This window comes from Micropterus salmoides, unplaced genomic scaffold (genome assembly GCF_014851395.1).
Source record: "Micropterus salmoides isolate LMB-PRFRI ecotype aquatic unplaced genomic scaffold, ASM1485139v1 Ms_hic_scaffold_1, whole genome shotgun sequence".
Taxonomy (NCBI): Eukaryota; Metazoa; Chordata; class Actinopteri; order Centrarchiformes; family Centrarchidae; genus Micropterus; species Micropterus salmoides.
Window position 1 is genome coordinate 20,989,287 of NW_024040040.1, and position 26,689 is coordinate 21,015,975.

At 41.0% G+C, this 26,689-nt stretch overlaps 1 protein-coding gene across 1 annotated transcript; it reads right to left on the reverse strand.

Annotated features, from left to right (window-relative positions):
- Window positions 1-288: 288 nt before the first annotated feature.
- On the reverse strand, window positions 289-26,146 carry acvr2ab (activin A receptor type 2Ab). Its single transcript, XM_038722140.1, has 7 exons — window positions 25,907-26,146; window positions 18,845-18,988; window positions 9,237-9,382; window positions 9,010-9,124; window positions 8,209-8,347; window positions 7,959-8,089; window positions 289-6,589 (listed from the first exon to the last, which is right to left on the reverse strand). The coding sequence occupies exons 1-7, from the start codon at window positions 26,129-26,131 to the stop codon at window positions 6,398-6,400; spliced, it is 1,092 nt and encodes a 363-aa protein (XP_038578068.1). The 5' UTR covers window positions 26,132-26,146; the 3' UTR covers window positions 289-6,397.
- Between the last annotated feature and the right edge of the window lie 543 nt (window positions 26,147-26,689).

Consider the following 26,689-nt stretch of genomic DNA (forward strand, 5'->3'; position numbering starts at 1 on the left):
CCAGTTTCCTGGAAAGGAAATAACATTTTATACTAGCTAGTGCAACCTAGTCTTTTAGTCAGTACAGAGCAGGTCAGCTGAATGTGCTAACATGTGACAGGCATGCTATCATACATATATCAAATAAAAGAATAATTAATGAATATTTACTTGGGTTTAAATGGATGTTATTTTCAGGAAATTAAAAACCTGTCAAGTAAGAGGTTCTCATTTCAGTTGTCACATGCATAGGAATGAAGTAATCTCAGTCAGACTATGTGACTCAATGAAAAAGGAAAAACAGAAGCATTCACAATCTAAAAACACATTTATTTACATCACGTGGATCACTTCAGCTGATAAAAACCATAGCTGGCCAACATTAGCCGTGAGTCACAGCGCTGATCAGGGATCAATTTAGTCTCCTCTGTGATAATGTCTCCAGGGTTTCTGAAGGTTTTTCCTGCTATAACACTTTAAAATGGGATTTATCTTTTCTATAATCCTCCAGTGTCCCTTCACTGGGAGGTCAGAGGTCAGGGTGAGAACCCCTGGAGCTGGTAAAAACTTGTTCAAGAACAACTAGTGGGATGCTTTTGTTGTACCTCCTACGCATTTTCCAGTTTGAAATTCCAGACCTTAGTTTCTTGTTTTGTCAGAAACATAAAGCGTAGTCACACATATCAGGAGTAAAGAAACAAGACATTTTCATCACTTTAGACTTTTTTTAAACAACCCACTCAAGTTTCATGAACCAAAAATGATCACATTTCTGAGTTTCTTCCAGCCTTGAAAACCAGAAACCCTGTGAGCATCAATACCGTCAGAAGCTGCATTGGCAGATCCTGGATCAACGCTGCAACTCGAGAGCCTCAAGAAATATGGGGTCAAAAATGCTTGTAGTGTTTGCTTTTTTTTTGTAGAAATTTCAGGCCTGGCAACCAGACTCATCCTGCTGCCAAGACAGTGTCAGTGTCGAGGTCATTGGAGTTCAATGTTTCCTCTAAAGTTCTTACCAACAGTGGCAAAAAGCAGGACATCGAGATGCTGGAATGAAATACCTGTAGTGGGTGATTGCATTATCACATATGGAGTATTGCAACAGCTCTTAAAGAGCTTCAGGGTTCTTTAAAATGTAAATGTCAGTGGAGTAGTAGGCTCCTTGAAGGACGCCCTGGGCTGAATGTTTGTCATTTATTTCCTGCAGAGAAAACTTAAGTGCTTTCTTGGGTGCCTTGGTACTCCAATGAACCTCTAGTTCTTAGATTACACAAAGCTCAACTTAAGTTATATTTCGCATAATGAAGGACAATTTCTTTGCAGCAGGACCAAGCCCTGCTGCTGAGTAAAAACACAAGAAAAGTATAAATGAATGTAGAGGAAACACTGAAGTTCAACACGCACTTATAAAGATTCAGCTCAGAGTATATAGTTGATACAGGTATTTATGTTCTCATGTCTGTACAAGTCCTAGACTGCTTAAAATAGCGGGGGCAACAAGACAAATGTTTCACTGGTAGTTTATATGCACAGCAATGTGAGGTGCTGGGCTGGAGGAAGCCGAGATAGAAACTCGTAAAACCTGCATGCTGAGAAAACCCATTCATACACCTTCAAATGACAACGTTCTGACTACATTTAGACCACAGTTGAGACAGAAAAGGTTTGCTAAGATAGCTCGAGACCTGAGGGGAAGCCAAGAGATTGAGCTGTGATTGTCTGACAAAATGGCAGACGAGACTTGTGTTCACACCTGGACACAAGTTCAGACAAGACAAACAGAGCCAGGGATGTATTTTTGGATAAACTCAAATGCTTCTTAAAGACTGAGGAAGCAGATATTGGTACTTTTTTTGGTGCAGCAGGACTGTTAAGGTTCTTCTTGGGAGCTTTAACATAAACTATTAAATAATGCACAAAATTTTCTTTCTGGATGGATCATATGGTCAGCCTTCTAGTACATTGCCGCAGTTCATTGAGCAGGTACTGGTTCACTTCTTCAGACGGCAGCCGTACTAACCAAGAGGTGTATGAATGGATCTCCGAGTGCGTTGGCTTTACTAGTTTCTACAGGGGACAATCACACGAAACCAACCAAACGCAAAGCCCTCTAAAGTTATACAGGGCCGGGCTCTATCCATCAAAGTACACACAATACTAGAATCCAGGAGTCTGAAGAACATTCATTCTCGGTTGTTTGTCCATAGACTGAATAGAAAGAATCACATTACAGTTTATATCTTCTCTTTTTGAATTAATGAAAGTATTTCCTGAATTACAACCGAACACCCCCCCCACAACACCATAAATCGTGCCAACTCTTACAACTTTCCGAGTTGCACCTGAGCTCTGATCCCCAAAACCATAGGCCTGTAAATTAAAAAATAAATACAACATATCAATATGCAAGGTCACGGATTAAAAAAAAAATTAAAATGCTACAAGTTATTCGTGTGTGTGTATTGAAAGTCACTCCTGCAGCTGATCCTACAGAAGTGTAGGGTAGTTTGCGGCACTGGTTGCATATAACTCGCGAGAACTTAGAAAAGCATAGTACTGAATCCCTGAATGGTATTTGTTGGTTTTGGGCCGGTTTCTCAAGCACAGTCTAAACTCAAGCTTTCAAACATTGAACATGTTCCACCATCTACCTACAGTACTGGGATGCGACCGCCAACCAAACGCTGGCACATTGTTGTTATTTTTTTTGCTGTGGCTGGTAGGTCTGTGGACTCTACCGGCCACTTTGGCAGGTAACCAACCAACATTTGGAGGCTGTTTTGATCCACTTGGCTGCTTAAAATACTGGTGAAGAAGTTTTGCATTTGAGGACACGAACATAAGGACAAAAAAGAAGGGGCAACACTGCTGTTTTCCCTTTCTGTTTGTGCCAGTCAGCATGTGTTGAGATGTCAATGATCCTTTAGAAGCCTTCTGCTGTTGTTCAGTCTTGTATAGTAAGGGAAAATGTTCACAGAATGAGATAATGCAACACAGCCTTTTAGTTTCTGTCTCAAGCTTATGGGAAGAAACTGGAGTTTACTCCAACAAATAATCACCCAAACTGGAACTTTTCCCCAGTTTCAGAACTTTTTGAAGAATTTGAATCCTTTTTCTACTAGAGGAACCTGGTTATGATTTTGGTTTATTTGCCATACTTCCTACCCCAAAGAAATCCCTGCGAATGAGGTAGTACTTATTGAAGGGCTGCTGGGGCTTGCAGTACTGATCGTCCCTGACTGCTTAGGCTTCATGAGGACTTTAGACAATGGCTGTTTTTGAACAAAAGTTAACTGAAAAACAGCAGCAGCAAAGGAAGCAATATTGGGCAAATATCATACTTGCTACAATAAGTAAATAAGATGATGGCTTCAACTTCCTTCAGGTTTGCTGTGTTGTACTATTCTCATCATGAGCTGAAAGAATATTTCAAACTTGTCGTACTTTTAGGGTCACCTCTTCCTGATTTACCCGATCTCTAACATTTTAGAGGTGTAGCAGGAAAGCAAATACAAACATGCTCAAGAAAACATTCAGTCTGAAGATCCTTCACGTTTTAGTTCGTCTAGTTCCTGGGTTATTTGGTGGAAAATGGTTAATCAGGTCAACTGTTAAGCCCTGTAAAGTCTGAATTTTACAACTGAAAGAAATACACACAAAACAAATATTTAGCTCAATCATAGACTTGTTTGCTTTGCCAGAAATGATCACTAATCCAATTTCATTTTTTTTGCGTTTTACTTGTTGACTTGGCTCTTATTTCCTCGAGCACTACAGTACAGCGTCTGCTTAAAATGCTAAGCATGTTAAAAAGCATAATCGTGTATTGCCCTGAATGTGAAATGGTTTGGTAGACTTGATTTTAAAAAGCTTGTTTTAAACTGTATCCTGTGAAACCGCCCCAAAGCTTGAGGAGAGACTGCAGGTCTGCCGGCACCAGTGTTCAATGTCCCTCAGGGGAAATAAAGACTCAAAAAATGTCATCGTTGCATTCACAACAGTGACAGATACATCCGTTTTGCCTGACATCTACAAGAGTAACTAACGTGGATAAGTAGAAATGGCACCAGGATGAAAAGGACAAAGAGATTCCTCGCCTCAACTTGTTGGTTAGCTGTGTGGCCGTTTGCTGCAGGATTTTAAAACCATTCCTTTCAGCCCTGTGTGAGGACCATAAACCGCACCATACTGGCAGTTTACTGTTTTTACCACCTACTTGTACCTGTTAACTTAGAGCAGTCTGTCTTAACAAAAGACACAAGACATGCTGTCTATCCAGCTAGTTGTCCACAGCTACAAAGGTCTGATCTGTTGCTCAAGAACTTTAGTTTAATAAGACAGCATCAACACATTCAAACTAATCTACGCTGTAGCCTACGTGTAGCCTGAATAAACACCTCCCCAAAAACGTAACTTCCCAAGAAATGGGTCGGTTTGAAGCCAATTTTACTAGACTTTACTTGACGCAAAAGCATAAATTGGCCTTCGGGGTCAAGGCCAGACCAAGGACTATCAAAACCTGCTAACTAACTGACTAGGTTTAGACTGGTTCTATAGGATTAAATAAACACCTGTATAGGGACAGGCAAGGGTCGACCAGGTTCTACAGACAGAACAGATTATAGCTTACAATTTCTACTCAGAGAGTACACTTTTTTCACATTTTTGAGCATGGCAGCACAGCTAAACCCTTCCAAGTCGAGATGAGGCCAGAAAGAGAGAGAGAGAGAGGGGAAGCGTAAGAATCAGCGAGAGAGGAGGTATTTCAGTCCGAGACAGGTGAGGATGAGGAGGAAGAGGTGGAGGGTGTGAGGAGGTGGTGAGTAGCAAAGATTCCTGAGGTGTATCAAAAAAGAGCAGAAACTCTTGATAGTAATCCAATAAAGATGTGTGCAATCAAATCAAAAGCATGCTGGCTCAGCTAAATACAGGTATAATTCCAAAGTAGGGCTGGGTACCCGTGGAAACCTCCTCAAAACTGCACTTTAAAATCTGATACCTCTACATATTGGATGATTGGTTAATCTGCTTTTTCTAAATAGAACCAGACCACACAAAATGATAAGAACAAGAAGAATATGCTCCAAGAGTTTGACAACCTTGAAATGTTTTAATACCTTCTCATTTGGTACCGATACCAAATATCTAAAAAGGTACCCAGCGCTAATCCAGATATATATATATATATATATATATATATATATATATATATATATATATATACACACACACACACACACACACAGTATATCCAGATCTCATGGCCAAAATGAGTCTTGTCAGCTACAGATACTATAACTCTGTTGACAGTTGACACGGCAAACCAAAAGGGAAAAATCACTTTACATGACAACTTCATCATGGGGGCATGCCCCCCCCCCCCCCCCCGACACTACCTGAAGAAAATCTAAAAACAGAACCACAAGGAGAAAAGTTATTATTCAGTCAAATATCAAAGTGGAGCCAAACTAAACGTGAGACTGAGAAAGGGAGGGGAAAAAGGGAGAAACACTCGTGTTTACGGTGTGTATGGCCATTTACAGAGGCTTTGCTGACTACATTACCCATGGGTGACACGGGTGACAGCAGAATGTTTGGATGCCACGAGCCAAGGTTGTGGAAAGTGTGAGCTATGACTGTGAACAGGGAGAGGGACTAATTTATACTGTGTCCATCTGAAGTGAGGTATACCTGGTTGAAGGAGGTTTATGGTTTTTATCGTCGTAATGCTTGAAAATGGACCCCCCTTCCCCCTTTAAAATAAGCTTGATTACCAAGTTGTCTGAGTCCATAATACACTATGTACAGCAGCATTACACTATAAACATTCAGAAGCCGTTGCTTATTGGCAGAACGATAGTCATTTCCTCAAAAAAAAAAAAAACAAAAAAAAACAAAACAGGCAAAACACGACAAAACAGCAAATGTATCCAGAGCCAAGTGCTCGTCTTTTTTCCTGCATTTTTTTTTTTTTTTACACTAAAATGCATTGAGAGGTCTGTGAGATTTCTCGGGCGGGTCTTCTCTCTCTCTGTAGAAAACCGAGCAGAACAGGTCACCCTCCTATGTGAGTGTATGTATATAAAAACAATACATGAATAAAGTGTTTGTCCCAGCGTGGCAGCACTATCACTCGGTGACGTCGTTGTAACATCCTGAAGCGTTTCGCTAAAATGTTAAAATCCTCAGGCACACATATCAAAATGAGGTGGATATCATATGATGTGGTGAGGTGGGCGCAGGGTGTTTCCTGAATGCGAGTAGCGGCCCGCACTTTTAAGGAACAACCCCCCCCAAAAGATAAAAACAGAAAGAAAGAAAGAAAAAAACATTCTGCCAACCATCCAGGGTCAGCAGTTCATCCCCTCGCGTTGATCCGTGTTTCTGCTAGCTCATCCAGTGTCTGCTGATCAGCCAATCATAAGCTGGACTCCTTAGGTGGGAGGTCCACATTTGTCACCATGGTGACAACAGTGATCTCCTCAGGGCCGATGATTGGGGCTTGGCGCTGCATTTGGCCGATGCGCTCCTCGACGCAGCCGGCGGACAGGCGAGCCTCGGCCTCGTGGTCCCAGCAGTCCTCGATGGTTTCGCAAAGCATAGCCAGACCCTGAGAGAGAGAGAGAGAGAGAGAGAGAGAGAGAGAGAGAGAGAGAGAGAGAGAGAGATTCTGCCTGTCAGAGCTTCACTGATGAGTTCGTGGTCCCTTTTCGCTACACCACAAGTCGTGGCAACGGTAGGTGACTGATTATCAAAAATTTAAAACAATCTGAATACATGGGGTCTTGGCATATGTTCGCCATCAAAATAGCCACCGCTATCAATATTTGTAAATCAAAATCACGCAAATTACTGAATGTTACACATGGGCGTGGGCTATTTGTCGTTTTGAAGGTAGTACACGTCAACACTGGTTAGCGTTAGCTCCTTAAGTAGTCTGATCAGATTAGCTTTTTTCTGTGGACACTACTATTTACTTACAGTTGAGTGAATGTGTCTCTTAAATTTTTTTTAAAAAGTGGATATTTACAGAATTAATGATACAGTTATACAGGATGTATTTAAATACGTTTTCAATTTTTACTAGCAATGGTTCATATAGTCCAGTTCCAATAGTTAAAATTCAGCTGGTTGCAGTAAAATGCAATATAAGGAAAATTATAAATGACAAGTGTGTGTTTGTTGAGAAAGACAGGAAGGCCTTGTTCAATCAACGACCTTTATGTTTTTCTGTGAATTGATGCTCACTAACTGACGTGAGGCTATATGGACAGAGTTTATGTCCTATTTTTAAAAGAAAAAATTAATAGCACATGTAAATAAGATACTGGTACTAGTAGACAGATACCCACATTATGTGCTACATAACAGATCAGGCTATATTAATATACATGCTACCTTTAAGGAATTAATAGTTTTCATGTTACATGGTTGACTAATTAATTAAATATAAATCAATCACTTCCACTAGAAGTGTCTACACAATCTTATGTTATAATTTGTGAGTGCATTTCCTGTTTATTGTCAAATTGCATGATTTTATTTTGCATTTTTTGCATGTGTTTCCTGTCCTGACAGTGGAGCCCACCTCAGAGTGGAGCCTGCACCAGTGGAGGTCTGCAGACAGACATTTCAACGCTGACTTGATAAATTCTCTTCTATGCCTTCCTACGCAACACTGCCTTGAAAAAATACCAAATACAAATCTAACTACATCTGATATTTGCTATAAAATGAAACTTAAGTAATGTGGTAAACAACTTTAAAACCTCATAAAAAGAACTGACTGTATTTTAGGTTTTGAACTACCTTTGAGATGTCCAACAGTCCTGTTTTAGGCATTCCTGGTTTATTTATTTACATACCATATTTATTAAATATTGTGCAACAAGTTGATCAAATCAAACCAGAGACCACCCGATTACAGAACAATCCCTTAAGAACTCAGCAGCGTCAACAAAGCTCTTGTCCTTGCTCACCGCATGTTTCTGCCAGCAGTCTCGCAGGCAGGGCCTCAGTTTCTTATGAACGACGACCTCCTGCATGTCCTCCAGTGACGGATGCTGACCCACCTCCTCCTCAAATGGCAGCATGTACTCATCCACTGGGCCTGTTAACATACAACCACATCTCCAACGTTAAAACTAATCTGACTACACACAGTGTGCACATGTTGCTGGACAAAACAAAACTGAATGCAGTGTTTTTCTGTTGATGCGTCAGTCTCACCGTCAGCGGCGGTGCAACGCGCCGCAAGCTCCCAAAGGACGAGGCCAAAGGCGTACATGTCGATACGCAGGAAGGAGTCGCGCTGGAAGTTGATGGCGCCCTCCAGGACTTCAGGAGCCATGTAGCGCCGTGTTCCCACCTACAGTTTCAAAGGGACCAGAGGTAAAAGGTCAGCATCAGGACAGAAAGAGAACAGAAGCACAAGACAGAAGAAAGTCATGACGCAGCTCACAGATGGGCTGAGACGGCAAAAATTGATGCTTGTCATCGAAAGGTGTTGTTGCTTAGTTGGCAGATACATCAAACCAAAACAGTCAATCAGTTCAAATGATTTTGACATGTTTTTTTAACCATTAAAACTATTTTAATAAAAGCAAAGAGTTTCTCTCTTTGACTCAAAACTTCACTGAAACCAAACAGATGATTAAACTGTGTGGAGAACATTCTGTAAACTGACCCGTGACACAGAACTCATAAATGGACCCGATCTGTTATAACCTACAATATTTACCAATATTTTCCAGACCTTCAAGGCCTACAAGAACAGAACAAGTCCCCATACTCAATTTTTTGCCCACACTGCCACCCTTAGACGCTATCAGGTATTTTCACAAACCAATATTCATGATGGTGGCTCAGTAACATTCCCCACAGAACTCAGGACTCTTTGGGGTTACACTCAAAAAAAGTGCCGCCATAACAAACACTTCTATTTGAAGCCAGTTTCCAACCTAAAAAGGCAGGAAACACGGCAAAGAGGTGGATGAGTATTTCATGTTTTACACCATCTATAAACTGTACCTGTCCATGTGTGTCTCCTGCAGATTTTCCTGCTTCAAACTGCAGGGCAAGACCAAAGTCGGCTATGCAGGCTGTCAGGTTATTCTTCAACAGCACATTCTTACTCTTAATGTCCCTAAGACACAAAAAGAGACAAGGTTAATATGTACTTGAGTGTAGAACTCCTGTAGCCAGAGTTTAAGCATGGCAAAAAGATCTCTATGAGCCCAGATATTTCGACAGCGTACCTGTGAGCGATGGACGGCTTGTGTCCATCCTTGTGTCCCGGGATGTCTTCGTGGAGGTAGGCCAGGCCACGGGCTGCTGTCTGAGTGATGTGGCAGAGCTCGTTCCACGACACCACGTTGGCCTTCAGGTAGTCTGTCAGCGAGCCCTGGGGAAAGCCAGGGAGAGAAAAGGTGTGTTTACTACAGAAAGAGGAATAGATGTCAGAGTTTCTGGCCTGTTTTCCTTACAGTCATTCAATAACCCCGGTGGGCTTTAAACTGCTATGAATATATTATATAATAAAAAGAAATGGGGGGGGGGGGGGGGGGATTTCACTTTATTACAAAAATTATTATGACAGAGGATAAAACAAATGACAAAAAAATTAAAGCTGCAAGCAGCGTTGGGCGGGTCCTCGCACTTGTAGCGCGTCCGCGCGTGAACCGGCCGAGTTGCATATTCTGGAGCTCTGCCGGTGCGGCTGTGAATTTCCTACGCGGTTCCGACGCCGCATGAAGGTGTTATATGTCACTTCCTGTGTCCCCTATGTGGAGCTACATAGCACTTGCCGCTATGAATATAAATCGGTATTGGTGTGTAGATGTCTGCGGGGTGGGAGAGTTATCAAGCACGTAAAGTTTGTTTCAGATGTGAGCATGTACACTGAACAATAATGTACCCAAACAATAAAATAAATTCCTTTTATATTTCCCTGCCTTGTTGTTTATGTGTACATACAGAGGAAGAATGTGAGAACAGCACACATTTCATCGTTACTGTGTGTTAGAGCATGGGAGAACAGTGGATACTTTTAATACAGCCCACACCCCTAATACTGTGTAACTCTTTCTTTACAACTGTCTGCATAGCTTATTCATATTGTGTAATGAATGAAAATAAATAGGCCTACTAGGCTCCTCTCTACTTTGACATTTAAGATTAGCTGGTTTGATCCACCTTCATACACATGTGACATTACTGTACAACTTGAGAAAGGTGAGTTGTTTTCTGCTCCAGCCTGCCTAAAAGAAAAGCGTTTTGGGGATTAAATAGACTTTATTAGCTGCTGCAGTGCAGGATGAACTCAGAACAGACTCATTTCTCACCTTTTTATTCTAAATCATGCAACGAAGAAGAAGAAATGCATAATAAATCCTGGGAGAAAATCTGTAGTCAAATACTGTACAGCATGTAGTCTGATGAACAAGACTTGTGTTATAGCTGACTTGGGCAGTGAAATGTTTAATTTTTTTAATTCATGTGGTCATAGTTGTCCACAACTCAAATCAGAATATAAGAAGAAATGTTTTATACCACCTCAAGAAGGCTTCCTATCAGAAAGGTAGGAAGGTATTTCAAATGTACAACTGCAGTACTTAAATCTAAGTAATTTCCCGGACATTTTTGTGTTACTTTACTTTTAATAGACCCATGTAAGAGGTTTTATACTTCCTGTGAGTATAATCCAATCAATCTTATTTTCATACTGTATATCCGTTGTGTAATTTGATAAATTGTGTTGTATGTCGTGCTCGCATCTCAGAGAAGACTCTGACTGCAACATGCGTCTTTGTAAAGAGAGAAACGGACAGAAAAAGTCTCTAACTCTGCCTGTCAGCTTGCTCTGCTCCGTTAAAACTGAATTTACCATACAGAATTGAATACGAGTGCACTCCAGATTTAGCTGCAGCCAGCTGACCGTGTGCTTCTCCCTATACCACAGTTCTGTGTCCATGCATGCAGCAAACTGAAAGCACTGTCTGTCGGAGCGTCTACGTGAAAAGAGAAGGAAGACATGGCTGGTAGTATTGTCTTCAGAGTTGTTAAACACCTCAGCGCACTGAAGGAAGCCATCTGACTGTGTGAGGGGCAAGATCGTTGATGTCTGCAGGCAGAGTAGGAGCTCTCCTGTCTGACTGGTCCAACAATAGCAGAGAAGATGACCCCTTGAGACACAGCCCCTCCTCATTTGCATAATGAGGCAGAAATGCATACAAAAATTTAAAAAAGACAGGCAGAAATAAATACAATGGGTGAAAATAAATAAGGTAAATAAATACAAAGGAAGAATAAAACAGACAAAAATATTAAAACACACACATAAATAAATACATTAAAAAAATTAGTAATAAATAAAGTTGATTAAACAAATAAGGTAATTATAACAAAGGTGAATAAGTAAAGGCACTAATTAAATATATACATTTATGTCTCCTTGTATAATTTAATTACTACCTACATTTATTTATTTACTTTATTTTTTTGTGTATTTAATTGGATGCTTATTTATTTATTGAGCTCTTATTTATTTCTGTATTTATTTTTGACTGTGTCAGGATCGGTCCTCCATAGCGGGGTGGGAGAGTTATCAAGCACGTAAAGTTTGGTTCAGATGTGAGCATATACACTGAAGTTACAACAATTTTTGCGTCATGGCGAAGAGTTGATCTTTGACGCAACGCCACGGACACGCCCATTGACGAAAACTCGCAAATAGCACAACTTTTCATCGTCAATGCCTTTAGAAGGCACAGCAGAAATTTGACGTCGATCCGACTAAATCCCTAGGAGGAGTTCGTTAAAGTACGAAGTGTGTAAATCATCCAAAAATGGCCATAAAATTCAAAATGGCCGACTTCCTGTTGACTTTAGGCTATGGGTTCTTGAGGCTTTTTTGTGCGTCTTGATATGATACATGTCCCCAGAAAATTTCGTACATGTAGGTTGAACGTGAACGAGGGGCTAATTTTTTCCAATTTTCTAGGTGGCGCTAGCGAGTCATTTCGCAACGCCCATGTGCGAAACTTGTAGAATACGAAATTTTTCACCGGTTCTGACATGTTTGCAAATTTTGGTGAGTTTTTGGGTATGTTTAGGCCATGTCATTTGGGCCTACTTTGCAGAAAAAAAAAAAATATATATATATTAAAGCTGCAAGCAGCGTTGGGCGGGCCCTCGCACTTGTAAGCGCGTCCGCATGTGAGCCGGCCGAGTTGCATATTCTGGAGCTCTGCCGGTGCGGCTGTGAATTTGCAACGCGGTTATGACGCCGCATGAAGGTGCTATATGTCACTTCCTGTGTCCCCTATGTGGAGCTACATAGCACTTGCCGCTATGAATATAAATCGGTATTGGCGTGTAGATGTCTGCGGGGTGGGAGAGTTATCAAGCACGTAAAGTTTGTTTCAGATGTGAGCATGTACACTGAACAATAATGTACCCAAACAATAAAATAAATTCCTTTTATATTTCCCTGCCTTGTTGTTTATGTGTACATACAGAGGAAGAATGTGAGAACAGCACACATTTCATCGTTACTGTGTTTCTGCTCCAGCCTGCCTAAAAGAAAAGCGTTTTTGGGATTAAATGGACTTTTTTAGCTGCTGCAGTGCAGGATGAACTCAGAATAGACCCATTTCTCACCTTTATATTCTAAACCATGCAACGAAGAAGAAGAAATGCATAATAAATCCTGGGACAAAATCTGTCCACAAATACTGTACAGCATGTAGTCTAATGAACAAGACTTGTGTCATAGCTGACTTGGGCAGTGAAATGTTTAATTTTTTTAATTCATGTGGTCATAGTTGTCCACAACTCAAATCAGAATATAAGAAGAAATGTTTTATACCACCTCAAGAAGGCTTCCTATCAGAAAGGTAGGAAGGTATTTCAAATGTACAACTGCAGTACTTAAATCTAAGTAAAGTAATTTCCCTGACATTACTGTGTTACGCATGTAACAGGTTTTATACTTCCTGTGAGTATAATCCAATCAATCTTATTTTCATACTGTATATCCGTTGTGTAATTTGATAAATTGTGTTGTATGTGGTGCTCGCATCGGGTACTACTGAGACTTCATTGCCCTCTTCAGAGAAGACTCTGACTGCAACATGCGTCTTTGTAAAGAGAGAAACAGACAGAAAAAGTCTCTAACTCTGCCTGTCAGCTCGCTCTGCTCCGTTAAAACTGAATTTACCATACAGAATTGAATACGAGTGCACTCCAGATTTAGCTGCAGCCAGCTGACCGTGTGCTTCTCCCTATACCGCAGTTCTGTGTCCATGCATGCAGCAAACTGAAAGCACTGTCTGTCGGAGCGTCTACGTGAAAAGAGAAGGAAGACATTGCTGGTAGTATTGTCTTCAGAGTTGTTAAACACCTCAGCGCACTGAAGGAAGCCATCTGACTGTGTGAGGGGCAAGATCGTTGATGTCTGCAGGCAGAGTAGGAGCTCTCCTGTCTGACTGGTCCACCAATAGCAGAGAAGATGACCCCTTGAGACACAGCCCCTCCTCATTTGCATAATGAGGCAGAAATGCATACAGAAATTTAAAAAAGACAGGCAGAAATAAATACCATGGGTGAAAATAAATAAGGTAAATAAATACAAAGGAAGAATAAAACAGACAAAAATATTAAAACACACACATAAATAAATACATTAAAAAAATTAGTAATAAATAAAGTTGAATAAACAAATATGGTAATTATAACAAAGGTGAATAAGTAAAGGCACTAATTAAAATATATACATTTATGTCTCCCTTGTATAATTTAATTACTACCTACATTTATTTATTTACTTTATTTTTTTGTGTATTTAATTGGATGCTTATTTATTTATTGAGCATTTATTTATTTCTGTATTTATTTCTGACTGTGTCAGGATCGGTCCTCCATAGCGGGGTGGGAGAGTTATCAAGCACGTAAAGTTTGGTCCAGATGTGAGCATGTACACTGAAGTTACGACAACTTCCGTGTCATGGCGAAGAGCTGATCTTTGACGCCACGCCACGGACACGCCCTTTGACGAAAACTTGCAAATAGCACAACTTTTCATCTTCAATGCCTTTAGAAGGCACAGCAAAAATTTGAGGTCGGTCGGACTAAATCCCTAGGAGGAGTTCGTTAAAGTACGAAGTGTGTAAATCATCCAAAATTTGACGTAAAATTCAAAATGGCCGACTTCCTGTTGATTTTAGGGCATCGCTCCAAGAGGCTTTTTTGTGCGTCTGGACAAGATACACGTACCACAGAAAATTCGTGCACGTAGGTAAAACGTGCGGCGGGGGCTGCTTCGTTAAAAGTCACTTTCTGTTGCCAGCAGGTGGCGCTATGACTGTCTGTGAATGTCAGCATGTACATGTGTTCAGGGCGGGACTCTCATCCTACATGTACAGTTTGGTCCAGATGTGAGCATGTACACTAAAGTTACAACAACTTCCTGTTTCATTGCGAATCATCGACGCCACGGACACGCCCATTGACGAAAACTCGCAAATAGCACAACTTTTCATCGTCAATGCCTTTAGAAGGCACAGCAGAAATTTGACGTCGATCCGACAAAATCCCTAGGAGGAGTTCGTTAAAGTACGAAGTGTGTAAATCATCCAAAAATGGCCATAAAATTCAAAATGGCCGACTTCCTGTTGACTTTAGGCTATGGGTTCTTGAGGCTTTTTTGTGCGTCTTGATACGATACATGTCCCCAGAAAATTTCGTACATGTAGGTTGAACGTGAACGAGGGGCTAATCATTTCCAATTTTCTAGGTGGCGCTAGCGAGTCATTTTGCCACGCCCATGTGGGAAACTTGTAGAATACGAAATTTTTCACCGGTTCTGACATGTTTGCAAATTTTGGTGAGTTTTCGAGTATGTTTAGGCCATGTCATTTGGGCCTACTTTGCAGAAAAAAAAAAAAAAAAAAAAAATATATATATATATATAATCCGAGCAAATTCAATAGGGACCTCGCACGGTCGTGCTCGGGCCCTAATAATCCGAGCAAATTCAATAGGGACCTCGCACGGTCGTGCTCGGGCCCTAAAAAAGATGCCTAGACCTAGAAACCTAAATCTTTTCTACATGTATTAAATATTTAAATTTATTACTTTTCACAGTGAAATTACCTACTCAACGCATCGAGAAATGTGGGTTATGAAAAGTGATTCGACCAATAATGCAACAATAAATAATGCTTGTTTCCATTGTAACAGCAACATTCCTAATGGGGTGGAAATTCAGTAAAGCTTGTTGGTAGTATTGTCTTTTACAAGGGACCCCACAATAAAAGAATGTCTTTACAGCACGGCTGCACTGACGCCTCCTACAGTTCTGCTTGATTGTAATATTGAATACTGAAACTTTACGGATGATTATCACAGCAGAACAACAGGAAGTGACTTCTGGGGCTTCAAAGAAAATTTTTCAAAGAAAGGTGATAAATAAAATGTTGTACCTCCTGGGTGTATTTTTAAAACCACAGTAGTCCTTAGTCACCAAGCAGACTTCCTCAAAATTTATTGTTCATGGTGAATAATAAGAGCTCGGATAAATGCTATTTGTTGATCTACTCATTATTGTGGTGTTTGTGGTTTGTGGACCACACAAGCGCTTTATCAGCAAAGACCTGCTCACATTTCTGAATAGGTTTTGCACTATTTTACTTTGCAGAGGTACAGATGGGTGACAAATTAAAGGAAAAAAACAGTCAGTCATCAGGTCATCTCACAGGTCAGGACAGACCTGAGTACAGCAGATAGAAAGAAAAAACAAACCGACAGAGATAACAAAAGGACATCAGAGACAGTCACAGACGTCACAGATGTGAAGATAGTTCATATTATATCATTTGGTGTTATAGTGATGGTGGTGGAGAGCACCGTCTTAATCATTGGTCCAAATTCTTCCAGTGTTTCCCACGTTCAGGATTCACTTGTAGGTATGTTAACGACTGCCCAGGTATATTTGCAGACATATTTTAGCATTTTGCAGAGAAACACAAGAGAGATGTTATCTATTACGTTACAAGACACAGAAGAGAGAGCGAGCTGAAGGGAAACACAAGGTGAGCAGATTCAAGTTGTCAGTAAACACTAAAATAAGGTGGAGAATGAAGTAGAATTAAAATGGTAAAATAAGAAACAACCTACTAGAAATAGACATCTGCCAAAAATGTGTTATATGCACGGACGCTGATCATCTCTAGATACTGGCCACATTTGAAGAAGTACCTTTATATAAATATTGCAGGTAAGAAAAAAGAAATAAGATGGGAGATTTGGCTCCAAACAAGAAATGCATGTCCAAGATTTCAACCCTAATGTTGAAGCGTCATCTGTTTCATTCCTTATCCTTGTTCTTACATAATGTATGTCAATATGATACAAGGTCACTTGCGACAAGGCCAAAGATGGGGGGAATTGCTGGAGTTACCACTAGAGGGCAGGCAGCTCCAACAGATGTAGGAAAAAAAAATCTAATCTTATCTGTTTACTTTGTCCTGTTTTTCAGACAAATGCTTTCAATGCTGTATTAATTTCTGTTAAATTATGAAAATTCAAGATCCCATTCAGACAATATCCCTTTGAAAGGCATCCATTGAAAGCTATTAATATCTATGCAGTGTCCAAGATATGAAAAGATTAAAATACAGTTTTGGAGGAGCTTGTATCCTTTAAAGCAAGCCACGGCATGCTACCGATCCTACAAACCTCAACGCATAAAGCTTTTCAGATGTGTCAAACATCAAGGCATAAATCAGCTGTCAACGTGACGCTGAACCCTGCAATCACTGTTCCAGCTGTTCCACAAGCTAAGGTTCAGTCCAAACTCAAGTGGCCAATACTTTGATACCTGCTCTTAAAATCTGGCAAGAAGGAAAAGCTTTTTGTAGGTTAAAGTTTTTATCTTAAGTTAATGTATCCTCAAAAGACTGCTTACAAAATAATTACAGTGCATGCTCGACAAGGCACCAAAAAACTGTGTTTCTGATAAATAGCTGGTTGTATGACCTTTTCCTAAAACTCCTTAAAAACAAGTTTCTTCAATGTTATTTCTACACATCAGAGTAGCACTTGTAGAGCTGCTGCAGGGTTAAGTGGCTCACTAAGAGTTTTATTATTGGGGTAAAGCCTCACCACCTCACCACCTCACCCACAACCTTTAATTTTTCAACCTTTATTCACGCAGAAATGATATCTTCAAGCACGGTGATTCAAATTCTTGGCTTGGCTGGGAAATTCAAGCAAATGAAGCGTACGAGAATCACTCTCCACTTCGTCGGTAATGACCCTCAAAACACAGAGGCACTCGAAGCCCCAGATGCTTCAAAGACTGAGATTGAGAGGGTGAGTGAAGCACAACGGGGCTGTCAAACCTCAAGCATACCTTTACATTTGTTCATGCTTTTTTCAAGCCTTGTTTATTTACAAGGCTTGAAAAAAGCATGAACAGCATGTTGTAATTAAGGATTAGCTCTGAAGGCAATACAAGGTGGAGTTTTCATGCATGTTTTCCCCTTTTCCAGTATTAACTGCCTGCCCTGGAAGTCTTTTGATCGGTGTACAATAAGCATGAGAAGATGCACTACGACCACTATATTAAGATGTTTACATGGACAAACAACATGGTTAGTAGAAGAAATCAGGCGGTAGCTGGAACATAGGCGTTATCAGTAATCAGATTTCTCTAGTAGCATAGTTTGGTCCATTTTTATTCTTCTGGATCTTTCTTACTATGTGGATTTATTTCTTTGTTTTGGTTTCAGTTAGACATTAAAATTAATTATTTTGGATGCAGGGATGCTATAGGGAGTGTTGAGCTAAAGCAAGCTTATCTTCTTAACTTCAAACTTAACTAAAATCATCCCTTGGACTTTCTTTTACACTTCATCTCTTGGACTTTCTTTTACACTTTTTTTTATTAGTTAATTCAATTTAATTGCAGGTGCTGTTTAGGTAAAAAGGATTCTTTAAAACATTACCTACTGCCTTAAGCCCCTTTTCCACTGCATAGTACCAGCTCGACTCGGCTTGCCTCGCCTTTTTTGCTTTTCCAAAAAATGTTTTACCTGTACCTGCTACCAGGTACTTTTTTCATGTCACCTCCATCGAGGTTCCAAGCGAGCTGAGGCGATACTAAAATGTGACGTGAAAACATGGCAGACTACCGATTGGTCAGAGAGAATAGTCACTATTCACAGCATCATCATTGCGCGCGCTGCCAGCAGCAGAAAATTTTATATTTTACAATCTTCATATGTTATTTCATCACTAAATCCACTTCTGAGAAATTTTGAGGTGAGAAATCAACTGTGTAGATTTCGAATATTGACAGTTTTATGTAAAGTGATAGTGGAACAAAAATTGGGGGGCTCCACGAGGGGCCGTGGGGGAAGCCTGCGGCAACCCGCGGGAGTAGCTCCCAAGGCTGGCCAGCCGCCCGCTCACAGAGCCGTCTGTTCCCACCGTCACACAGACCGCTGCAGCAACAACGGCAGAGGAACATTCTGAGAAATGTTGAAACTTTTTAACTTAAATCAAGAGACCGCTGTTTGTGTGTCGCTGGTGTGTGTGTTGCATTGAACATTATATTGCAGCAGTTGTGTGTGGCGTCGCTATGACGACCAGCTACATTGAGGGGTACTATCTCTGGATACTATGTGCAATGGAAAACGGAGCACGGCCAAACTGAGGCCAGTTGAGGCCAGTTGAGCCGAGCTGGTACTGGTAATGGAAAAGCGGCTTATGTCTCATGTTATAAAACAAAAAATAAATCAATAGATAAAAGACAAAAACGTTGCAGTTTGCAGGTGGTATATCTCCAGCCCTGATAGCGCACCTTGTCGTGGTAGGCGGTGATGAGCCACAGTTCCAGGTCCAGGTTGTTGCTCCTCTTCTCCACGCCGATAAAGTGGAGGATGCTGTCGTGCTTCATGCCGCTCACGCTGTAGATCTCATACTCGTTCTGCCAAGACAGCTTGTCCTGGACAAGAGCAGAGAGACAGACACAGATGTTATTTTTGTTGTCAAGCCATCTAATTTACAAAAGTGTCAAATATATCTCGAAGAAGAAAAGTAAGATAGGGACAACTAGTATTAGAAGTGATTAAATATGAATATAATAATCACTTGCAGTAAAATAAACAGATGTTAGCGTTTTTTAACAGTCAAATAAAGACAAACAGTAACCTAATTCATCTACAGGTGCTGGTCATATAATTAGAATATCATCAAAAAGTTGATTTATTTAAGTAATTCCATTCAAAAAGTGAAACTTGTATAATGTATACATTCATTCCACACAGACTGATATACAGTATTTCAAGTGTTCATTCCTTTTAATTTTGATGATTATAACTGACAACTAATGAAAACCCCCAAATCAGTATCTCAGAAAATTAGAATATTGTGAAAAGGTTCAATATTCAAGACACCTGGTGCCACACTCTAATCAGCTGATTAATTCAAAACACCTGCAAAGGCCTTTAAATGGTCTCTCAGTCTAGTTCTGTAGGCTACACAATCATGGGGAAGACTGCTGACTTGACAGCTGTCCAAAAGACGACCAGTGACACCTTGCACAAGGAGGGCAAGACACAAAAGGTCATTGCTAAAGAGGCTGGCTGTTCACAGAGCTCTGTGTCCAAGCACATTAATAGAGAGGCGAAGGGAAGGAAAAGATGTGGTAGAAAAAAAAAGTGTACAAGCAATAGGGATAACCGCACCCTGGAGAGGATTGTGAAACAAAACCCATTCAAAAATGTGGGGGAGATTCACAAAGAGTGGACTGCAGCTGGAGTCAGTGCTTCAAGAACCACCACGCACAGACGTATGCAAGACATGGGTTTCAGCTGTCGCATTCCTTGTGTCAAGCCACTCTTGAACAAGACACAGCGTCAGAAGCGTCTCGCCTGGGCTAAAGACAAAAAGGACTGGATTGCTGCTGAGTGGTCCAAAGTTATGTTCTCTGATGAAAGTAAATTTTGCATTTCCTTTGGAAATCAAGGTCCCACAGTCTGGAGGAAGAGAGGAGAGGCACAGAATCCACGTTGCTTGAAGTCCAGTGTAAAGTTTCCACAGTCAGTGATGGTTTGGGGTGCCATGTCATCTGCTGGTGTTGGTCCACTGTGTTTTCTGAGGTTCCAAGGTCAACACAGCCGTCTACCAGGAAGTTTTAGAGCACTTTCAATTCAGTTCAATTTTATTTATATAGCGCCAAATCACAACAACAGTTATCTCACAGCGCTTTTCATAAAGACCATACTTTAGACCATACTCTATGATGCTATTTACAGAAGCCCAACAGTTCCCACCAAGAGCAAGCACTAGGCGACAGAGGCAAGGAAAAACTTCCTTTTAAAGAGGCAGAAACCTCGAGCAGAACCATGGCTCAGGGTGGGCGGCCATCTGCCTCGACCGGTTGGGGTGAAGGAGAGAGAGGGAGAGAGAGAGGGAGAGCGAGAGAGAGAGAGAGGGCAGGAGGGGAACAGAGAGAAAAAGAGAGGGATGGAAGGAGAGAGAGGGGAGGGAGGCAGCCTACACAATATACACACACAGAAGTACAGACAGTAAAGGTGATGTTGGTATACACTAAGTGAAAAATGGTACAGATATTTATAGTAGTGTTAATGATAACAATCGTAATGTTAATGATTATAATAACAATAGGACTAGTAACAATAGTTGTTGTAGCAGAGGGTGTCGAGCAGGAACACGGGGGCAGCAGGTGACCCGCAGCCACAGATCCAGACTCCACAGCTCCAGAGCCAGAAAATCTGCAGGAAGTGATAGGAGGAGAGACGAGAAAGCACAAGACTACCGGAAAGGGGAGAAGTTGTGTTAGTAACATGCAATAATGGGATGAGGTTGCATACAGAGGGAGAGAAAGTAGAGGAGAGAGGAGCTCAGTGCATCATAGGAAATCCCCCAGCAGTCTAGGCCTATAGCAGCATAACTAAGGGATGGTTCAGGACTAACCTGAGCCAGCCCGAACTATAAGCTTTATCAAAGAGGAAAGTCTTAAGCCTACTCTTAAATGTGGAGATGGTGTCTGCCTCCTGAACCCAAACTGGAACCTGGTTCCACAGGAGAGGAGCTTGATAGCTGAACGCGCTGGCTCCTAGTCTACTTTTGGACTTTTAAGGACTTTTGGAGACTCTAGGAACCACAAGTAACCCTGCATTCTGGGAGCGCAGTGCTCTGGTGGGGTAGTAAGGTACTATGAGCTCTTTAAGATAAGATGGTGCCTGACCATTAAGAGCTTTGTAGGTAAGAAGAATGATTTTAAATTCTATTCTGGATTTTACTGGAAGCCAATGCAAAGAAGCTAAAACAGGAAAAATATGATCTCTTTTCCTGGTTCCTGTCAGAACACGAGCTGCAGCATTCTGAATCAGCTGAAGAGTCTTAATGGACTTTTTCGAGCAGCCTGATAATAAGGAATTGCAGTAATCCAGCCTAGAAGTAACAAATGCATGCACTAGTTTTTCTGCATCATTTTTAGACAGGATGTTCCTGATTTTTGCAATATTACGTAGGTGAAAAAAGGCGGTCCTTGAAATTTGCTTAATGTGAGACTTAAACGACATGTCCTGATCAAAGATAACTCCAAGATTCCTCACAGTGGTGATGGAGGCCAGGGCGATGCCATCAAGGGAAACTACATCTTTAGATAATGCATCACGGAGGTGCTGGGTCCCAGAACAATAACTTCAGTTTTATCTGAGTTTAACATGAGAAAATTACAGGTCATCCAGATTTTAACATCCTGAAGGCACATCTGAAGTTTAGCTAACTGAAGAATTTCATCTGGTTTGATCGATAGATATAACTGAGTATCATCTGCGTAACAATGAAAGCTTATGGAATATTTCCTGATAATATTGCCTAAAGGAAGCATATATAAAGTGAAGAGGATTGGCCCGAGGACAGATCCTTGTGGAACTCCATGACTAACTTTGGCATGCATTGAGGACTCATCGTTAACATGTACAAATTGAAATCGATCTGATAAATAGGACTTAAACCATCTTAGAGCGGTTCCTTTAATGCCAATGAAATGTTCCAGTCTCTGCAATAGGATCTGATGGTCAATGGTATCAAATGCAGCACTAAGATCTAATAAAACCAGTACAGAGACAAGTCCTTTGTCTGATGCAATAAGGAGGTCATTAGTAATTTTCACCAGTGCTGTCTCTGTGCTATGATGAGCTCTGAATCCTGACTGAAAATCCTCAAATAAACTATTGCTCTGTAGAAAGTCACACAGCTGTTTAGCAACTGCTTTCTCCAGAACCTTAGAGAGAAATGGAAGGTTAGATATAGGTCTATAGTTGGCTAAAACATCCGGATCAAGTTTGGGCTTTTTCAGAAGAGGTTTAATTACAGCTACTTTAAAGTACTGTGGTACATAGCCTGTTGATAAAGATAGATTGATTATATCTAGCATAGAAGTGCTGACTAAGGGTAAAACATCTTTAAGCAACCTAGTCGGGATGGGGTCTAAAAGGCAGGTTGATGGTTTAGATGAAGAAATTATTGAAGTTAGTTGGTAAAGATTGAGGGAAGCAAAACAGTCTAAACATATATCTGGTTCTACAGCTGTTTCTAAGGTTCCTGAGTTTAGAGATAATTCGGTGCCAGTTGAGGGTAGGTCTTGGTGAATTTTGTCTCTAATAGCTAGAATTTTATCATTAAAGAAGCTCATGAAGTTGAAACTACTGAGAGCTATGGGAATACTTGGCTCAATAGAGCTGTGACTCTCTGTCAGCCTGGCTACAGTGCTGAAAAGAAACTTGGGGTTGTTCCTATTTTCCTCTATTAATGACGAGTAGTACGCTGCTCTGGCATTACGGAGGGCTTCCTATAAGTTTTAAGACTATCTTGCCAAATTAAACGAGAATTTTCCAGTTTGGTGGAACGCCAATTCCTCTCAAGTTTCCGCGATATTTGCTTTAATTTGCGAGTTTCAGTATTACACCATGGAGCTAACCGTCTTTGTTTTATTATTTTCTTTTTTAGAGGGGCTACAGAGTCGAGTGTCATTCGCAGCGAGCCTGCAGCACTATCAACAAGATGATCGATTTGGGAGGGACTGAAATTAGCATAGGAGTCCTCTGTTACTTTGTGACTAGATAATGTATTTAGAGCTGGTGGAATCGCATCCTTAAATTTAGCTACAGCACTATCAGACAGACATCTTGTATAGAAATTTCTGCCCAATGGCGTGTAGTTCAGCAATACAAACTCAAACGTTATCAAACAGTGGTCGGACAAAGAGGGATTCTGTGGGAACACCACTAAATGTTCAATTTCAATACCATACACCAAAACAAGGTCGAGGGTGTGGTTAAAACAGTGAGTCGGTTCATGAACACTCTCAGAGAAGCCAATGGAATCTAACAGAGAGATAAACGCAGTACTAAATCTGTCATTCTCAACGTCCACGTGAATATTAAAATCCCCTACAATAATAACTTTGTCCGTTTTAAGGACTAAAGTTGACAAAAACTCAGCAAATTCAGATAAGAATTCAGAGTACGGGCCAGGTGCTTGGTACACTATAACGAAGAGAATTGGTTGCAGTGATTTCCAACTTGGGTGCGAAAGACCAAGAACGAGGCTTTCAAATGAGTTATAGTTTAGTTTAGAGCTGATTAGTAGGCTAGAGTTGAAGATAGCTGCAACTCCACCTCCTCGGCCTGTGCCTCGAGGAATGTGAGTATTAATATGACTGGGAGGGGTGGATTCATTTAGGCTAACATATTCTCCATCACCCAGCCAGGTTTCAGTAAGACAAAATAAATCAATATTATAATCTGATATTAGTTCATTTACTAGTACACCTTTAGAAGAGAGAGATCTGATGTTTAAGAGTCCATATTTAACTCTCCTATTCGTTTGCACTATTGCTCTTGTGGTTTTAATTTTTTTGAGGTTTTTATGTACAGCTCCTCTTCTGTTTACCTTTGATTTAAATAATTTCGATGGTCGGGGGGCAGACACAGTCACTATAGGATTTTCACTAAGTAACTCCTGAAATGGAGGAGCAGAGAAGTGTGTTAGACTGCGACTCTGCCTCCTGGTCTCAACTCTGGGTTGTCATGGATTTGGTCCACTAATAAACTTGGCCAGATTTCTAGAAATGAGAGCTCCTTCCCAAGTGGGATGGATGCTGTCTCTCTGAATCAGACCAGGTCTTCCCCAGAAAGTCTGCCAATGATCTACAAAGCCCACATCGTTTGCTGGACACCACCTTGACAACCAGCGGCGGAATGACGACATGCGGCTATACATTGTTTTTGCATATGTACACACCGACTCAACATTAATCTTAGTGACCTCCGATTGGCGTAACCGGGAGTCATTACCGCCGACGTGAATAACAATCTTACTGTATTTACGTTTATCCTTAGCCAGCAGTTTCAAATAAGATTCAATGTCGCCCGCTCTGGCCCCAGGGATGCACTTAACTATGGCCGCTGGCTTCGCTAACTTCACGTTTCTCAAAATGGAGCTGCCAATGATCAGAGTTGGTTTCTCAGCGGGTGTGTCGCTGAGTGGGGAAAATCTGTTAGAAATGTGAACAGGTTGATGGTGCCCCGTGGACTTTGAATGCTTACGACTATTCCTCCTTTGGACAGTCTCCCAGCCACCCCTTCCTGGCTGCTCAGGAAATCCCGGGGGACGGCTACCAGAGACTAACTCAGGCCGTTCCGCACTGACTACCGAGGACTGGCTAGCTACAATAGCTAAAGACTGATCTACCAAGGTGCGGAGCCGGACTTCTAAATCACTTGAGCCTCGTCTCCATGTCTACAAATAAACTACACTTATTACACGTACCATTACCGCTAAAGGAGGCAGGGGAGTAACTGAACATCTGACACACCGAGCAGGAGAAAGTAGGAGAGAGAGAGGTAGAAGGAGAAGCCATCGCTAGCTGCTAAGCTAAAGTCGCTAACGGCTAAGCTAAAGTACTGTAGCGTCAGCTACCAAAACTTTAGAACAACTATGAGATTGAACAACAGTCACTAAAAGATGGAAAGAACTGTGAGTGCTTAGGCAAAATTACTGTAAGAATAAGTGTTTAGCGGACAGTTGGCTGCTGTAATCTAACAAATGTAACTGTTATTTAGCAAGAGCAGCACAACACGGTACCAACAGACAAGCACCGGAAACGGAAATGAGTCGACACGCTTACCGCAGTACGTCAGCAACGTCAGCGTCAAAGGCGTTCATGCTTCCTGCTGCTGACTAACTTTATAGACATGCAGATTTCATTTTCCAACAGGACTTGGCACCTGCACATAGTGCCAAAGCTACCAGTACCTGGTTTAAGGACCATGGTATCGCTGTTCTTAATTGGCCAGTAAACTCGCCTGACCTTAACCCTATATAAAATCTATGGGGTATTGTGAAGAGGAAGATGCGATACACCAGACCCAACAATGCAGAAGAGCTGAAGACCACTATCAGAGCAACCTGGGCTCTCATAACACCTGAGCAGTGCCACAGACTGATCGACTCCATGCCACGCCGCATTGCTGCAGTAATTCAGGCAAAAGGAGCCCCAGCTAAGTATTGAGTGCTGTACATGCTCATACTTTTCAGTTGGCCAACATTTCTAAAAATCCTTTTTTTGTATTGGTCTTAATATTCTAATTTTCAGAGATACTGAATTTGGGATTTTCATTAGTTGTCAGTTTTAATCATCACAATTAAATGAAATAAACATTTGAAATATATCAGTCTGTGTGTAATGAATGAATATAATATCCAAGTTTCACTTTTTGAATGGAATTACTGAAATAAATCAACTTTTTGATGATATTATAATTATATGACCAGCACTTGTACACACTCTACGAAAGCCGCCAGAGGTCAAAGCCCAGTATAATACCTGAATGGGGAAGATCTTCACGGCCACATAGTCGTTCAGCAGCTGAGCCTTCCACACACATCCAAAGCGCCCCCTGGCTTTCACCTCGATCAGCTGCAGAGGTTTGTGTCCCAGAACAGGGGACGGGAGTGATGGCCCGGGATCCTGTGGAGAGAGGGCAGAGAAAAAAGATGGAGATGACCGTGTTATTCTTTTAGCTGTTTTTTGTTTTTTTTTGCAGGGCATTTAAATAGCATTGGCTTACACTGAAGGTAACCGGGCTTTTGGCTCAGCAACAACGTGTCTGAGAAGCTTAGGCCAGCAGAATTACTATCATCTTCACATCTTAAATCACATCTTACCAATTACATTTTATAGACTCACTTTGCTTTTATGTGATGATGCGCTTCTATAATTTTTTTGCCAACATGCTGTTTTTAGCCCATTTCTTTATCTTTTATGTTGTGGAGCCTCACTGCGTTTTTCTTTTACTTGCTTTATTTATTTTATGGGTCTACTGTTTGGTTTATTTGATTGTTAAAGCACTTTGGAAAGTCTGGTTCAGGAAGTGCTGCATGTTTAAGTTTCGTATTATATTTACTGTTCCTGCAGTGAGGACACAGTATAACAAGCAGGGTTTGGATTTATTCATTTTAAATTCAATTAAACCTCTCAGGGCTGCCTGTGTTAGGGTTCACAGAAGAGGGATAGTAACTGGAAGATTGCCAGTTTGAATCCAATGAGCTGCTAAAAGCTTGACTACCACTGAGCAAGGCACATAAAGAATAGACGAGGCTTTAACAT